Source organism: Schistocerca cancellata, chromosome 10 (genome assembly GCF_023864275.1).
Source record: "Schistocerca cancellata isolate TAMUIC-IGC-003103 chromosome 10, iqSchCanc2.1, whole genome shotgun sequence".
NCBI lineage: Eukaryota > Metazoa > Arthropoda > Insecta > Orthoptera > Acrididae > Schistocerca > Schistocerca cancellata.
In genome coordinates this window covers 80,890,989-80,910,071 of record NC_064635.1, presented here as the reverse complement: position 1 = coordinate 80,910,071, position 19,083 = coordinate 80,890,989, and the positions used below count along the sequence as shown (strand labels likewise).

General features: G+C 38.5%; 2 protein-coding genes across 2 annotated transcripts in view; one reads left to right on the top strand and one right to left on the bottom strand.

The window, feature by feature from the left end:
- Positions 1 to 5,417: 5,417 nt before the first annotated feature.
- LOC126106145 (short coiled-coil protein B) lies at positions 5,418 to 5,867 on the top strand. The gene has a single exon (XM_049912387.1). The coding sequence runs from the start codon at positions 5,418 to 5,420 to the stop codon at positions 5,865 to 5,867; it is 450 nt and encodes a 149-aa protein (XP_049768344.1).
- A 731-nt stretch (positions 5,868 to 6,598) lies between these two features.
- Positions 6,599 to 19,083, bottom strand: part of LOC126106592 (chymotrypsin-like protease CTRL-1) — a 156,723-nt gene continuing 144,238 nt past the window's right edge. The window contains exon 8 of the mRNA XM_049912936.1: positions 6,599 to 7,185. Within this exon, the coding sequence (XP_049768893.1) occupies positions 7,081 to 7,185 (105 nt within the window). The 3' untranslated portion in view covers positions 6,599 to 7,080. The remainder of the gene's footprint in view (positions 7,186 to 19,083) is intronic.

The window sequence follows — 19,083 nt, the reverse complement described above, 5'->3', positions numbered from 1 at the left end:
ATTCTTCTGTAGCACCACATTCCAACAGCTTCTATTTCCTTCTCATCTGAACTTTTTATCAACAACATTTCATTTTCACACAAGACTGCAAGCCAGATAGATACCTTCAGAAAAGGCTTCCTAACCTTTAAATCTAAATTCGATATTAACAAATTTCTCTTCAGAAGTGCTTTTCTAGCCATTGCCAGTCTACATTTTATAACCTCTCTACTTTCCTCATCATCAGATATTTTACTGCCCAAAGAGCAAAACTCATCTACTACTTTTAACGTCTCAGTTCCTAATTTAATTCCTCAGCATCGCATAACTACATTCCATTACCTGGTTTTTCTTTTTTTTAATGTTCATCTTATATCTTCCTCTCAAGACACTGTACATCCCATTCAACTGCTCTTCCAAGTCCTTTGCTGTCTCTGACAAATTACAATGTCATCAGCAAATGTCAAGGATTTTATGTATTTTCCCTGAACTTTAATTCCTTCTCCAAATTTTTCTTTGGTTTCCTTTACTGTTTACCCAATGTCCATATTGAATAACATCAGGGATAGAGTACAATAGTGTCTCACATCATCAACCACATCTGGTTTGTGTACGAGCTGCATACAACCTTTAACTCCCTGTGTGTTACCTCTGCTACCTTCAGAATTTCAAAGAGGGTATTCCAGTCAGCACTGTCAAAACCTTTCTCCCAAGCTACAAAAGCTATAAAAGTAGGTTTGCCATTCCTTAACCTATCTTTTAAAATGTGTTGTACAGTAAGTATTGCCTCACATGTGGGTCAATGGAAGCGTCCGATTCCACCGGTCTGCTTTGACCCATGGCATAAAGGTGTTATGGTGTGTGACATCATTAAGGTGCGGAGTTTATGAGTTTGTTGTGTTTGTAGGTGTCGTCTTGTCGTGTTTGATGGCACCCTCTCCTTGCGTGTGTGTGTGTGTGTGTGTGTGTGTGTGTGTGTGTGTGTGTGGTGTTGTGGTTTTGTTTTTTGTAGTTGTAGGTTCTTTTTTTGGATCAATAGCTATGGTTGACCTATATAGGTCAAGGGAAATGACCAATTCTAATTTTCATAGTTTTTTGTGTAGGTGGTGTTTTGGTATCGTCAGCTGCACTCAAGGGAAATGTCTGATTTCAATTTCTGTAGTTTTTGCTGTAAGCATTGGTGTTTTGGTATCGTTAGCTGCGGTTGACCTATATAGTTCAAGGTAAGTGTCTGATTCCTGTAAATTTTGTAATTTTTTTTTGTTCGTCATTTTGTGTGTTTTGGGATCATGGTGTTTTTTTTTTTTTTTTTTATACTGTTATATTTAGCTTGTCACTTCCCTAAAACCCCTAGTTTCCTGCAGTTGCCCGTTAGTTTGACTGTACTTTAGGTGGGAGATGTTATTGTCTTATTTATACGTATTTTCGTGCTTGTTGCCATGTGTATGTAGTGACATCATTGGCGCCATATTGGAGACACTTAGAATAGCCATTTCCGCCATATTGATGACGTCATAGGTCAATGCAGATGGGTGGAATCGGACACTTCCATAATCCCTCAAATGTTGCTATATTTCTCCAGGACCCAAACTGAGGTCAGTTTCTACCAGTTTTTCCATTCTTCTGTAAATAATTCATGTTAGTATTTTGCAGACATAACTTACTGAACTGATAGTTCAGTAAAATTCACACCTGTCAGCACCTGCTTCCTTTGGAATTGAAATAATTACATTCTTTCTGAAATCTGAGGGCAGGTTTCACCTGTCTTATACATCTTGCTCACAAGGTGAAATAGCTTGCTCTCACTAGGATATCATTAGTTCCGAAGGAATGTCATCTACTCCAGCTAGGTCTTATTTTTGTCTTCAGTCTTCCAATATTCTGTCAAATTATTCTCGCAGTAAAGTAACATAAATAACACATTAATTTAACAATAAATTAATAGCTTCAGTCACTACACTTCTGAAGAGTACCTGTATAGCATCTTCGGCCATGCACCTCTTGAACAAATGTATAGCTTTGAAATTATGTATTTACAGTTTCAAAGTTTTCATCTATACATGCACACATCAAAAAAAGTTTTGCATCACCTTGGTTCTGAGAGTTCGGGAACCTGTACAGAAAATTGGAACAGAGCTCAACATAAACATCATTTCTGCCCTTTTTATTGCTCATGAAGACCACACACTGCATGTTGTACCACCATACAGCGAGACCTTCAGAGGTGGTGGCCCAGATTGCTGTACACACCGGTACCTCTAATACCCAGTAGCTCGTCCTCTTGCATTGATGCATGCCTGTATTCTCCATGGCATACTATCCACAAGTTCATGAAGACACTGTTGGTCCAGATTGTCCCACTCCTCAACAGCGATTCAGTGTAGATCCCTCAGAGTGGTTGGTGGGTCACGTCGTCCATAAACAGCCTTTTTCAATATATCCCAGGCATGTTTGATAGGGTTCATGTCTGCAGAACATGCTGGCCACTCTAGTCGACCGATGTCGTTATCCTGAAGGAAGTCATTCACAAGATGTGCACAATGGGGGCACGAATTGCCGTCCATAAATACAAATGTGTTGTCAATATGGTTGCACTATCAGCTGGAGGATGGTATTCACGTATCGTATAGCCATTATGGTGCATTCCATGACCACCAGCAGCGTACATCGGCCTCACATAATGCCAACCCAAAACAGCAGGGAACCTCCATCTTGCTGCACTCACTGGACAGTGTGTCTAAGGCGTTCAGTCTGACCGGGTTGCCTCCAAACACGTTTCCAACTATTGCCTGGTTGAAGGCATATGTGACACTCATTGGTGAAGAGAATGTGACGTCAATCCTGAGTGGTCCATTCGACATGTTGTTAGGTCCATCTGTACTGCGCTGCATGGCGTCATGGTTGCAAAGATGGACCTCGCTACGGACGTCGGGAGTGAAGTTACGCATCATGCAGCCTATTGTCCACAGTTTGAGTCATAACATGACGTCCTGTGGCTGCACAAAAAGCATTATTCAACATTGTGGCATTGCTGTCACGGTTCCTCCAAGACATAATCCATATGTAATCGTCATCCACTGCAGTAGTAGCTCTTGGGTGGCCTGAGCAAGGCTTGTCATCAACAGTTCCTGTCTCTCTGTATCTCCTCCACGTCCGAACAGCGTTCACTTTGGTTCACTCTGAGACACCTGGACACATCCCTTGTTGAGAGCCCTTCCTGGCAAAAAGTAATAATGTGGACATGATTGAGCCACAGTAATGACCTGCTAGGCTTGGTTGAATTACAGACAACATGAACTGTGTACCTCCTTCCTGGTGGAATGACTGGAACTGATCGGCTGTCGGACCCCATCCGTCTAATAGGCGCTGCTCATGCATGGTTGTTTACATCTTTTGGTGGGTTTAGCGACATCTCTGAACAGTCAAAGGGACTGTGCCTGTGATACAATATCCACAGTCAACGTCTATCCTGTGGAGTTCTGGGAACCGGGGTATGCAAAACTTTTTTTGATGTGTGTATAGGAAAGAGTCCTGACTGATTCACTGACTCATCACCACTCAGCCCAAACTGCTATAGATAGAAACTTGAAATATGGAGAGGGAATTAATCTTGTACTCTAGGCATTATTTAAGAAGGGATTATTCAGTATTCCACTCGTAAGAGAGGGAAATAGAGGTTACAAGGTTTTTTGAAAAAAATGTTGCTACTAAGGCTATTTTGCTGCTAGAACTACTGTGATTGATACCGTATTTGGTTTCTCGGTCAAAAATAAAAAGAAAAAACAGTTTTAGCGTTTTTGGAAATTCAACATCTAAGGGGGCGACACAGTGGGTGAACATTTCTCTCTCTCTCTCTCTTTTAAGTTGTTATTGAAGAACTACTAAACCATCTTTAGAGCTATCTCTATGAAAACTGGTATTTGACTTCTCGGTTACAAATAAAAAAAAACCGGATGTTTCAGTGTTTTTGGAAATACAACCCCTGAGGAGGTGAAATAAGGGATGAAAGCTTCACGCAAATATGTCATTACGGAAGCGTTTTTGAAGCTATATCTACGAAAATTTGTATTTGGCTTCTCGGTTAGAAATATAAAAACTCGTATTTTAGCGTTTCTGGAAAAGCAACCCCTAAAGAGGAGAAATTGGGGATGAAATTTTTTATGAAAATATTTTGTTACATTAAAACTTCTTTAGAACTAAATCTGTGAAAAATGATATTTGACTTGTTGCACAGAAATAGATAAATACGTGCCATGGTATGAAAATTTCTATGGAAATACCACCACAAGAGCTCTTACCACCACAATAACTCAAAAGGCAGGATTCGGAGAAGCCCAGACCCCAGCTACCAAATTGGCCGAGGCATCCGAAAAAGACCATGCTTCTTCGCAAACTGCAACACCTACTAAACTTTTCACCGTAATTAACGTAAAGAAAGCATTTAAGTCTCCACGACAAAACAGTTTTGTCAGAACTGCATAGAAGAAGAAACAGACCTCTTAATACAATAATCTTTCAGTAGTCCTAACATACGTGTTTATAAAATTGTTTCGGTTGTAATTACTATGCAAACACGGGAGAACTAGCGGGTGTTTTAGCCAGCCCCTGTATTAGGTTGCTAATTAAAGTGGTGCTGTGCGCCCTAGATGTATGCATCATCTTTATGTAATTTTGACCCACTAGTTGTGTATTTTGCGGAATATCAATAGACTAAATGAAAAAAGGGAAAAAACATAAATGAAACATGCATCCTCGTGGTTGATTCGTAATGGAACTGGATTTCAATAACACACATTATTTGGAGCATCAGTTACGCTTTCAAATCTGGGACGACATAGCATACAAGAAAAGATTTTTGAATGACATCACAACGTTTTTGAAACAATACCTGACTTTAAGTTTTGTCTCATGCAGAGGAGATGTATGAAATAACTAATAATTTCGAAGGTTTCTATCCTGTGTTCATACACGCGCGCATTCCTGTTGCTGATCATACATCATTCAACCAATGAACGATGGCGAAAAAGTAGAGCGCACAGTATGACGTCATCAACACCAAAGTGTACTGTCTTCGACTTCCGTATAAATTGTACTGAAGAAAGTACTTTACGCCTACATACATGCCAATGGCTCACCAATTTATTTTATAATAGAAGATTTGTTTACAAGTTGTACACCTTATATTCGTGTTGAGAGGAAAACAAATACTAAAAAAAAAAATCAGGTTTGTTTTGAACTTGTATAAAATCTCTGACTATCAAACACGTTGAACTTTTCGCTAATAGTACCACTGACGTATGACTAATATGGTGCATGCGTAAAGTTTGATCTGTCAAGAGAGGAATGTTATTTAAATATTCTACTCTTGAGTGAATTTAAAACAACACAAGTTATTACCGTTGTTTAAACACATAATATCGTTTTGCAACAGCACTTGAATGCTCCGTGTTTCTCCAGTGAGTGCTAAATCGCCACTAACAAAAATGCAAGACGAAATGAATAACATTCCACTCGCTGACGACGATCCACAAGCCGTTATACCCGATGACACAGAAACTGCGGATATTTCTCATAATTCAGATGCAATGGTACGAGGTCGCAGTTTGGATTCAATTCCTTCATCTTTTACTAACGGAAGTAGCAGCCCAGGACCGAACAGTCTGGATCCAGATATAAGTCCAGACGAGCAAGAAGAGAAAGCACGACTAATTTCTCAAGTTTTGGAATTGCAAAACACGCTAGACGATCTCTCTCAGCGTGTCGATAGCGTAAAGGAAGAAAATCTGAAGCTCCGTTCAGAGAACCAAGTGTTGGGCCAATACATAGAGAATTTGATGTCTGCATCAAGTGTGTTTCAATCCACCTCTCCTAAAACCAAGAAAAAATAAGATATCGGTGCTTCGCCTGTAACGTTCCTTGTTATACCCACTGATCTATATATTTGTGCGCACAGTTTCAAGTATATTGCTTTGTGCTATTTCTGTTTACCAACTCCAGATTTGTGGGTAACAGTCAAGTTGCTATTATAAAGATGCATTCACACCCACATGGTTGTATAAACCTGTGTGCTATTTGATCGTTTGAGTTCTGTGCGATATGTGAACCAGTGCTGTGTGCAATATTTATTTTAATTATTGTTGTGCTTTGCTTGAGATACTTTTAAGAAACATTGTCATTTGAATAATATTGCATTATTGTCTTTCCACATCAAAGCATCTATTCTCACACCAAAGAAAATATTACTTCTTTCAAACTTTATTTTATTTCATCCAAGACTTGACAGCGCATTGAAAGAAGTTGAACAAAGTAAATGTTTGCTTTTATACTATGCTGTGGCAATGTGTAGCTGATTGATGCCTCCAGACACAGAGAGAATAATGTTTGTGATAATGAAGATTCTAATTACAAATTATATACTTACATGTTGTCGTAGACGTAGAGATATGCAGAGTTAGATGTACACATCTGAATAGAGTAAAATAAATGTGAAAGTATACACCCAAACTTGCTTCATTGCACAGAAAATGTCCTGTTTATCACTTTCTGTTGACCACCACATTTGAATTTAAACAAATGTACAATTTTTCATGTGTCTTATACATTTCTTTGCTTGTAAACCAGTTTTAAAGGAAATATTTAGAAAAAAGTATTTAGAAAGTCAGATACTTTCATAACTTTCTGTACAAAGGCCTATATTTTAATGTGTACTTATTTACTCTCATTACATCATTGGACAGTTTTATTATTTTCTTTTTTTCATTTGTGTACAAAACATTTATTTTGTAGCAGCAGTTTAGTGTGTGGACTGTGAGTTGGCTGTAGCTCGAAATCCAGAAAGCCTCAACTGATTGCTTTGCACATAATACTGCTTCCAAAAGTATCACTTCTGTCGAATTGTGTGGGAATTGGCATTATATTGCAATCCTGTTTTGATAAATAACAACAGTACAGTAATGCAGTCTATTTAAGTTACTGATATAATTATTTAACTTGTTAAAATTATAGAGGGATTTTCACAATAAACACAAGATTTATATTGGTATATTTTATTTCAGTTCTTATAATCACCATCTTTATCAAATGTGTATGACATCCATAAAGTTACATATTGTTTTTAATCCAATCAGCATATTTCTGTATGTTTGTATACACACTTGGAATGTTTGCGGCCCCACATTTGTTTGAGCCAAATGATGCCATCCCAACCTGCAACAGCAGCAGTCATTAAATGTGTAGTCACTATATTATATGTGTTGACATATTTACGTTGTTGTATATCATGTGAATCAAAATACAGACCAATAGTTTTAAATCTGGAACTCCACACAAATGACATAATCAAAAGCATTCACACCAGCAGTCATAGTTTATGAATTGCCCATAACATTCTGCAGGTCTAATTAACTGATAAGTGTAATATTTGGAGTGTTGACATATAAAATGTTAGTGGAAATTACAGTTTTGTGATCATGCCACAGATCATCAGATTCAACTAACAATTGAGGTGCATTAATCTTGTTCAGTGTTTATCGGGTAGGTATGTAGAGGAGTGTCACAAGATCTTTGAAATATTAGCGTTAGCTGCAAATTTGTTCTACCACCACTTTAACAGATACGTGTACACTTAGTACTTTTTCCAGTCATTAAAGGCATTCCTAATTCCCCCTCGACCCTACCACCACAGTTGTTGTTGTATAAGTTGTATCTGTTTTCATCCATCATTTGATATTTCATGGAGTCTACAAAGTTTCAGTTGCCTATTATACTGAATTGTTGCTGTGATGATCTGTATTTTGATGTCACATTTGTCACAATAAAATGCAGCAGTGTCTTAAACATGACTAACACTACCTGTAAGTATTTTATGCTGTATCTATGGGGTCTTATTCTGTAACAGCAGGATTTTTTTTTTGGTGCGTCAATGCAGCAACCAATATGGAAACTACAAACATGGATTGGTACGAAGTATATGCTGTGCATGGTTAACATAGTACATTAGTGTTTTGCAGGCAGTGCCCTCAGAATTAATGACATTTTATGCTCTGTGGTTTGTGGTTAGGTTTTTATGTTATAATGAGACATTCTTTGAGCAGATGCATGAAAACTCTGCAATTTGTGATTGATAGTACTGGTTCCCCCTCCCCAGAAGGTATCGTATTGAATTTTATTCCTTGCAGTTTTGACTGTTCCACTGTTAAGATTGTTTTGCAGATGATGATCAAAGAATTTAGTTTCCTCTGCGCCACTACTTCACTTTTTTCCATTGCAAACTGTTAATTAGTGTGCATATTCTGACAGATGTAATTAACCAGTATGGTTTATTGCTAAGTTTTGTAATAAATGTGCAGTTAAGAACTCTGACACTATTGTACACTCATATCTTGACAACATATACTTGAGAACTGCTGTAACCATTTTATATGTCCAGATACATTAGTCTGAGATTATTCTCATATTCACACTACAAAATGGTTCAAATGGCTCTGAGCACTATGAGACTCAACATCTTAGGTCATAAGTCCCCTAGAACTTAGAACTACTTAATCCTAACTAACCTAAGGACATCACACACCCATGCCCGAGGCAGGATTCGAACCTGCGACCGTAGCAGTCCCGCGGTTCCGGACTGCAGCGCCAGAACCGCTAGACCACCACGGCCGGCTTCACACTACATATAATGAATTAGTATTTTTACAGTAAACAAAACATCTCTGAAGGCATTTGTTGTTCTTAAACACACACGGCTTTGTCGCCATTTGAAAATGAACTTTCTACTTGGAACACTGAATCTACAGCTGCATATATATTTGACAAACCATTGTACAGCACATGGAAGAGGATGCTTAATACTGATATTTGGGACACACTGTCCTATCACTATCTTCAGAAGAATGCCTCCTACTCTCATTAGAAAAGTAATGTGCTTGTCATCATATCGTGAATTTTGCTTTATCATTTACTGTCACACACATTGCCTTTCTTCAGTACAATTCATGTATATATTCCACCACATGTTACTTTGTCTATGATATTTAGGCAAAAACTATCATAGTAAGTAAATTCTGCCCTAACACAAGTTCATGTAGTCTTGGATAATATTCTTCCAATTGAGCTCTGCAGGTGCATCTCACAAATTACAATGTGTGAAGGCTTCTCTACTTCCATTTCAATGTCTAAAGAAGCTGCATAAATATTCAGTTAGATCTTGATACGAGTTCAAAGTGGAGCAAGGGTTGGAAAAACGTAAAACCATAGTATCCTATGACTACAATATCTGAGTTCCAGTTGGAATCAGTGAATTCTTACAAATACCTGGGTGTAACACTTTGTAGGGTTGTGAAATGGAATGATTACATAGACTCACTTGTGGGTAAAGCAGGTGGCAAACTTTGGTTTGTTATTAGAATAATGAGGAAATACAATCAGTCTACAAAGAAGAGCACTTAAAAATCAGTTGTGCATCCCATCCTAGAATGCTGCTCAAGCATTGGGGTGTCTACCAAATAGGACGAACGGGGGATATTAAATGTATACAAGGAAGGGCAATGCAAATAGTCACAGGTTTGTTTGACCCATGGGAGAGTGACACAGAGATGCTGAAGAAAATGAACTGGTAGACTCTTGTAGATTGATGTAAATTATCCTGAGAAAGCCTACTTACAAAGTTTCAAGAACCAGCTTGAAATTATAACTCTATGATTAAACTAGAACCCTCTATGTATCACCCCTGTAAGAATCGTGAGGACAAGATTAGATTAATTACACCAGACACGAAGGCATTTAAACAATCATTCTTCGCACACTTCATTTGTGAATGGAATGAATAAAAACCCTAATAACTGGTACAGTGGGATGTATCCTGAGCCACGTATTTCACAGTGGTTTGTAGGTTATAGCTGTAGATGTTGGGTCTACACATGACTCTGAGCATGTAAAGGTTAGACAAGGGTAGGATTCAATTCACTGCCCACCCATCCTGTTTTATGTTTCCTTTCGTCCACTCACATTATTGCAGAAAAATGTTGGAATGGTTCACTCAGTGAAGTCTCAAAAATTTCTTCCACCTTGCATTTGCAAATTGAGCTGTTGGTCCATATCTAATGGTGTGTGTCAGTGAGATGTAAATCTCTTAAAAGCCCTTTTCTTCTACAACCAAACATAAACATTGTTAATGAGAAAAATGTTACTTGGAGTGCTGGATGCAAAATAGATTAATTGAAACTTCCAATACAGCTTCACCAACCCACAACCTAGGCCTCAGGCTATACTACAGATCAGTATGTCAGCACAACTAAGACATTGTCTTCACATTCATTGACTTTGCCAACTCACAGCCAAAGAGTTACCTTTCAACCTAACCTGTGCATCATGTTATGCTGCAGGACAACCTGTCACCCTACCTTCCAAAACATAATGTATATGCAAGTTCTCCTACCTGCACATGTATGACATCACAGGTCGCATCATCATTATACCTTGGGACAATTCCAACATCTACTATCGGCAGGTTTAGTTGACCTGGAAAATCTGAGGACTCGTATTAACATTCAAGTGTGGACAGAATGCATTAACATTCAGCTGCAATACAGTTTTTTGACTGATGGGGACAATACACTTTACCCATTCAAGTGCTTGTAAAGTGTTGAGCATAGTAATGGTCACCCTTAGATGGCAATGTGTTGCTTGGGATGACCTGAACAAATGTGTGCAAATAATATAATTGAATATTTTGGTCATAAAGTGTAGAGTACAGTTCATTACCAGAGGATATTTTTTAATTCTCCTCATTTCCTTTTTTGCCATTCAGCAGAGTGTATTGATCTAAAATTTGCATGTGGTTTTTACTTAGTTATTTTGGGCCTTAACTGTTTAGCTACTATCACATCCTTAAACTAATGAAAAAAGTGTATGGTAAACCACACTATACAGAAATTGGTAAGAAGAGTGACTATGTGACCATGTAATTTAATGAGAGCCAATGATAAGATATCCATTTTATTGACTGGAGCAATTTCATCCAAATAAAAATGCAAAGAAAAATCAACTTATAACAAAGCAACACTCATGTACTGAGCAATGGTATATCTAGGCTGGAATAACAAGGCTGAAAGGGATATACTGCTACTCGCCAAACAGAAGGCACTGAACAGCAGACAGGGGTGTATACAGGGTGATCATAATTAAAGTTAAACTTTCAAAATACTGTAGAAATAACACCACTGATCAGAATGGTGCCAAATTTCAATGGAATATTAACAGAGAAGGGGGAAAATGTATGGCAGAAGAAAAAGAAAACTAGTGTGAAAATTGATCAATGTGTCAGAATACGTAAATGAAAACACCTGTCATGCACACAAGCCATTGAAGTTGGTATAAACATGCTGGGTACCAGCTTTTCCTCCTTTTGTGCCTGCAATGTTTGTCATGACTGTCTCAATGCAGGATCGCACTGTGCTTGTAAAACTGTATTACAAGAATGATGACTGTGCACATGTCGCTCTGCAGAAGTTCCGGTCACTGAAGGATTTGGAAAAAGGCGTTCGTCCGATGAATGCTGTGGGTCTGGAGAAAATGATTCAGAAATTCAAAAAGATGGGTTCTTTTGGTGTGCAACCTGGTAGAGGAAGGAAACAAATTGATTCGACGTCAGTGGAAGCAGTGGCCACAGCACTGCAGAAGGAGATGAGTGTAGTGCACAGGGAATCGCCAGAACATTGGACATACCCGTGAGCATGGTTTGTAAAATCCTACGAAACATTCTTCTGTGCTATCCATTCAGAATTACCCATGTGCACAAGTTGCTTCCTGTTGACCTACCAGCAAGAGAGATCTTTGCTTTACAATTTCTTGCTCGCATGGAAGTTGACAATGACTGGCCGTGGAAGATTTTGTGGACAGACAAAGGCCACTTCCATCTGACAGGATATGTCAATACACAGAATTGTCAAATATGGGCAACGGAAAATCCACACACAAATCAACCAATATCACTTCATCCCGAAAAGGTCACAGTGTGGTGCGAGTTTATGGCATCATTTATCTTAGGGCCATATATTTTTCCAAGAGACAGGTGCTTCCAGTCCTGTTACCTGTACCATTACTGGTAAGGGCTATGAGTGTGTTTTGCACAACCACGTCACTCCATCTCTCCAACAGTGTGGATGTATGGATGGGATTGTCTCTATGCAAAATGGCACAATTCTGCACATGGTAAATCCAGTTAAGCTGCTGCTGAAGTGTCATTTGGAAATGTTAGAATTATCAGCTGCCATTTCCCTACAGCCTGGCTGTCCCAATGACCTGATTTTAATCCGTGTGACTTCTGGCAGTGGGGCTATCTGGAAGATGTGTTCAGTGTTTCGATTGCAAACTTATCTGCATTGAAGGCACACATTGCGCAATACATTCTGAATGTAACCCCAGAAACACTTTGATCAGTTGTGGAACATGCTGTTTCTTGATTTCAACTTGTTGCAGAAAATGGTGGACAGCATATTGAACATCTTTTGTGCCAGTCATATGGAAATTAATAACTCTATTTGATTTTTATTAATGCTTTTTATGCAGTTTTTGGCCTCAGGAAAATTAAAAACCAATGTGATTGATGCTTTTTATGTGGTTTTGGCCTCAGGACAATTAAAACCCGATGTGGTTGATGCTTTTTATGTGGTTTTTCACCTCAGGACAATTAAAAACCAATTTTTTCCATCTGATTTGATATGACCTTGCTGTGGTGGATGGGCTTAACATATCACACCTGTACACTCAAGCACTCTGTGTAGTATAGTTTGCTTAACATCAAATGTACACCTTATGCATTGTTTTATGATTCATTTGTCATTTGTAGTTGACCACTATTAAAGTATGATGCTTACAGCACAATCTATTGCTACATTTTGTAACTGTTTATTTATCTTCTGCCATACATTTTCCCCCTTAACCGATAATATTCTGTTGCAATTTGACATCATTCTGACCAGTGGTGTTATTTCTACAGTGGTTTGAAAGCTTAACTTTAATTATAATCACCCTATTGACTTGGATATATATTTCTGAGAGGAAATGGGGTCGCAGTTCATTGTTTGATGATGTTTTAAAGAGTTTGGCACTGGAGTAAAGAATTTCATGTTGAAACAAAAATTAAAATATGAAGTATACCTGGAACTAATTTTTGTATTTGCACTGTGGCTGTGAATATCCATTGTGTCCAAAAATTACCTTAATTATTAATCCTTGCAAATAGGAAAAGCTGGTAGGAAACAAGGCAGCATGAAGCGTAATATGGTACTGCCAGTACTGAGACAAAGGAAGTCCAGGATTCAGCTGCCAGTCAATCCAAGAATTATTTTCTGTCACTAATGGTTCTTTCACCTCTGACAGTTACTTGTATATGCGAACAACACTGAGCTGCACCATAGTTCAGACCTCATGTTAGGCTGTATGTCCCCCTATAACTGAGTGGATAATTCAATTCAGAAGGCTCTTGATTCAAAAACTTGTCACGTGCAATAGGACTATGCCTAGTAGAGCATTTGGTGATCAAACTAAGCTCCAGGTTGACAACAACTACTGTTACGCAGGGTGCAACAGTTATAAGTGCAGATATTTTTATATGTGATTCCTTAATATGCACATACATCAGTGTGTTGCTTGTTATTTCTCTGCGTCAAACAGTCTTCCCACAAACTTGATGACCTACATCTACATGATTACTCTGATATTCACAAGAAAGTGCCTGGCAGATGGTTCAATGAACCACCTTCAAGCTCTCTGTGTGAGCCCTGATTTCTCTTATTTTATCATTATGATAATTTCTCCCTATATAGGTGGGTGCCAACAGAATGTTTTCGCAATCGGAGAAGAAAACTGGTGATTGAAATTTCATGAGAAGATCCCATAACAATGAAAAACGCCTTTGTTTTAATGATTGCCAGTCCAATTCACACATCATGTCTGTGTCACTATTTCCCCTATTTCGCAATAGTAAAACATGAGCTGCCTTTGTTTGAACTTTTTCCATGTCATCTGTCAGTCCCACCTGATGCGGATCCCACACTGCACAACAATACTCCAGAATAGGGTGCACAAGCGTGGTGTAAGCAGTCTCTTTAGTAGACCTGTTGCACCTTCCAAGTGTTCTGTCAATGAATCACAGTCTTTGGTTTGCTCTACCCACAACATTATCTATGTGATTGTTCCAGTTTAGGTTGTTTGTAATTGTAATCACTAAGTATTTAGTTGAATTTACAGCCTTCAGATTTGTGTGACTCATTGTGTAATTGAAATTTAGCAGATTTCTTTTAGTACTCATGTGAATAACTTCACATTTTTCTTTATTCAGGGTCAATTGCCACTTTTCGCACCATATAGATATCTTGTCTAAATCATATTTAAGTAACACATTTCGTATTGTTTACTAGTTAGATAGACGCAATCTATGCCTAAATTTTCTGAGCTATAAAGTTTAAAAAACTGACCAAACACACCCGACAACGTAAATTCTATAAAATCAAAGTAATTACAAATTCATTCTTCTGTCATTGTATCTCTAATTCAGCACAAAAACAACCACCACTGCACGTAAGACCTCTGTGTCATTTTTTGTTTACACACTGCCAATCACATGTCCTTGACAAATTTAAAAATTCTTTAAACTTAATTATTCTTTCAAAACTGACCATGAGTGAGAGTCATGGGGGCTGTTATAGAGTAGTGAGTAGAGGGATTTGTTGCCAATCTTGTAGGAAATATTTTCACTGGGGGGGGGGGGGGGGGGGGGGGGTGCAGTGGGGAGAATGTTGGAAGAACAGAAGAGGCTCTCTCCTGGAACTGCAGAGTGCAGAGTGTGCAGTAGGAACATTTTGATTGGGGAACAGGAAAGGAATATCTGTGCCCTTCAGGCACAGTTGGAGGAAGGAACTCATAAGGATCAAGGGAGATAGGGGGGAGGAGAGTTGTTGGGAATTGGCAGCTGGTAGGAGGATAGGAAGAAAGAGAACGCGATCTGACAGTTTTATCATCAACACCAAAAACAGGTATCTACCACTGCCAGAGTTAAATGGAGAAGAGCCTCAGTTAGAATAAGGAGCAGGAAATGTGCAGCACACTTCAACCGAGGCCAAGAAGCCTAGGAATGTACAAAGTCTTAGGAAGAAGAAAATGCTGCTGCTAGGTAGTAGCCATGTGCGAGTTGTAGGCCCTCAGTTATAGGAAAGTATAGGGGCAGTATCTTCAAGCCAAATGCAGGGCTAAGTCATGTAATAGAGGACATATGGTCTTTATGTAAGGACTTTACAAAAGAGGACCACATAGTGATAGTGGGTGGGGCAGGAAACAGTTTTAACAGGGATGGGGCATATAACATAGATGGTGACCTGGACAAGATAGCTTCCCTGACTCATGGCACCAACATGCACTTTGTTGAGCTGTTCCGGCATCATGATTGGCCACACCTTGATGGAGCTGTGAGGCGAATCAATGTGGGGTTAGGGATGGCTCTGAGGACAGCCAACTTTGCTCATGGTCAAATAACTGTTGTCATAGTTAGGAAAAGTTGGTCTTTTTTAGGATAAAACAACAGGTTCCCCTGCCTAAAGTGTATCTCCAGCAGTTTAAAAAATACTCAAACAATCACTCACAAGACAGATTTTAACACTTCAAATATCACATATACCAGATGTCACAAAGAAAAACAGACCATTGGAAAGAGAAACATGGAGCATTTCACAGACTTAACAATCCTCCATCAAAACAGGTAATCAATAAAAAATAAAATACAGCTATTAGAAGTTGAGCTACAATCTTTGAACTGCACAGTATTTTGCATTACTGAGCACTGGTGTAGAGACACAGAAATCCAACTCATAGTATTATCATTGTATGAAAAAGCCAACTCTTACTGCAGAACTACTTCAATGGGTGGAGGATCATGCATTTATATCAGAAAAGGAACACAGTTCAAATCAAGACATGACCTCAGTACAGTAAGTGAAGACAAACACTTTAAAATATCAGCTATTGATTTAACAGGGCTTGACATCACCAAGAAATTAATCATTTTGTGTGTGTATAGATCTCCAGGGGTAGTGTGGACACTTTTTTCAATAAATTAACAGAAGTTCTACATAAAGTCTCAAGTACAAAGGTCAACATAATTATGTGTGGGGACATCAACATCAACACTAATATCATAAATTAATCCAGCAGCACCTTCATAAACATCCTTCAAAGTTTTGGCATGTCCCTATTGGTCAATAGTGCAACAAGGGTTATTACAATAACTGCATCAGTAATTGACCATGTGGCTACAAATATGGATAGGGAAAAATGTGATATAGCTGTAAAAGATCTTGGACTATCAGACGATCTCAGTCAAATAACAACAGTAAAATCAGGCATTGAATCATTCCCTAAACTACAAGCCTACAAACAACATCTATCAGAAATCAAAATAAAAAATTTTTCAAAAGAGCTAGAAAAATAAAGCTGGGATGAAGTGTATAAGAAAACCAATGTGAATATGAAATTCTCTAAATTCTCCACATTGTTTAAATTGAATTTTGAAAAGCTATTTCCAAAAGTATGCATGTCTGTATCAACATCTCACAAAAACAGGTGGATAACAGCAGATATTAAGAAGTCCTCCCAAACACTTAAACACCTCAGTTCCATGAAAAAGATTCACAGTGATCCAGAATTCTTAAATTTCTATCATGGATTCAAAAAGATCTATAGGAAGGAGCTGATTGCTGCAAAAAAGTCACTTAATGACAAAATAATATATAATGCAGGGAATAAAAGCAAAGCAGTCTGGGATGTTATAAAAAAGGAAATGGGGAGAGGCAAACAAGTGCAGAATAACAAACTGCTAAGGGAGGGGCATAAGGTAATAAATGATCCACAACACTTAGCAAACTATGTAAACAAGCATTTTTCAAGTATTGCAGAGAAGTTACAGCAAAAATTCCCCAAAACAAATATAACACCTGTAAATAATGTTGCACTAAATACAATGGTGTTACTTCCAACCACAAGGAATGAAGTCAATAAAATTGTTCAAAAACTAGGAGTGATTATAAAAGATCCAACATTCCACATAACATCTTCACTTTATGTTTTTTCCTCCCTTCTTCTTTCCTTTCTAGAAATACTTACCCCCAAGCTACGCATAGCACAATACTAATACCCCTTCCTCTTTCTGAGCTCAACATCTCACTCATTATGGAGAGATGCTGACTCAGTTTTACAGGATAGAAAATGGGAAGTTGCGGTACAGAAAATGGCCCAGGGATCTCCAGTGTGTGTGTGTGTGTGTGTGTGTGTGTGTGTGTGTGTGTGTGTGTGTGTGTGTGTGTGTGTGTAGTGAGTGAGTGAAGAGCGAAGTGTTATGAAACAATGTGTGTATAGTGTGTGCAGTGACTTACAGTAAGATATGAGTGAACAGTGTGGCATTACATTATTTAATAAGTTATTTGTAAGAAAAGTATTGTATACCAGGAGTAAATCTAATGATTGTCTTTAACTAGAATTCTATAAATATTTGTGTATACAAATTAGCTTATTTTAAATTGATCTAAACTTGTAAACATATATCTAAAAAGAAAGATGATGAGACTTACCAAACAAAAGCGCTGGCAGGTCGATAGACACACAAACAAGCACAAACATACACACAAAATTCAAGCTTTTGCAACCAACGGTTGCCTCATCAGGAAAGAGGGAAGGAGAGGGAAAGATGAAAGGACTTGGGTTTTAAGGGAGAGGGTAAGGAGTCATTCCAATCCCGGGAGCGGAAAGACTTACCTTAGGGGGAAAAAAGGACAGGTAAACACCTGTCCTTTTTTCCCCGTAAGAAGGCATGTCGAACAGATGTGCAGAACTATAGATCTACATCTCTAACGTCGATCAGTTGTAGAATTTTGGAAGACATATTATGTTCGAGTATAATGACTTTTCTGGAGACTAGAAATCTACTCTGTAGGAATCAGCATGGGTTTCGAAAAAGACGGTCGTGTGAAACCCAGCTCGCGCTATTCGTCCACGAGACTCAGAGGCCATAGACAGGGTTCACAGGTAGATGCCGTGTTTCTTGACTTCCGCAAGGCGTTCGATACAGTTCCCCACAGTTGTTTAATGAACAAAGTAAGAGCATATGGACTATCAGACCAATTGTATGATTGGATTGAAGAGTTCCTAGATAACAGAATGCAGCATGTCATTCTCAATGGAGAGAAGTCTTCCGAAGTAAGAGTGATTTCAGGTGTGCCGCAGGGGAGTGTCATAGGACTATTGCTATTCACAATATACATAAATGACCTTGTGGATGACATCGGAAGTTCACTGAGGCTTTTTGCAGATGATGCTGTGGTATATTGAGAGGTTGTAACAATGGAAAATTGTACTGAAATGCAAGAGGATCTCCAGCGAATTGACGCATGGTGCAGGGAATGACAATTGAATCTCAATGTAGACGAGTGTAATGTGCTGTGAATACATAGAAAGAAAGATCCCTTACCATTTAGCTACAAAATAGCAGGTCAGCAGCTGGAAGCAGTTAATTCCATAAATTATCTGGGAGTATGCATTAGGAGTGATTTAAAATGGAATGATCATGTAAAGTTGATCGTCGGTAAAGCAGATGCCAGACTGAGATTCATTGGAAGAATCCTCAGGATATGCAATCCGAAAACAAAGGAAGTAGGTTACAGTACACTTGTTCACCCACTGCTTGAATACTGCTCAGCAGTGTGGGATCCATACCAGATAGGGTTGATAGAAGAGATAGAGAAAATCTAACGGAGAGCAGCGCGCTTTGTTACAGGATCATTTAGTAATTGCAAAAGCATTACGGAGATGATAGATAAACTCCAGTGGAAGACTCAGCAGGAGAGATGCTCAGTAGCTCATTACGGGCTTTTGTTAAGGTTTCGAGAACATACCTTCACCGAGGAGTCAAGCAGTATATTGCTCCCTCCTACGTATATCTCATGAAGAGACCATGAGGATAAAATCAGAGAGATTAGAGCCCACACAGCAGCATACCGACAATCCTTCTTTCCACGAACAATACGAGACTGGAATAGAAGGGAGAACCAATAGAGGTAC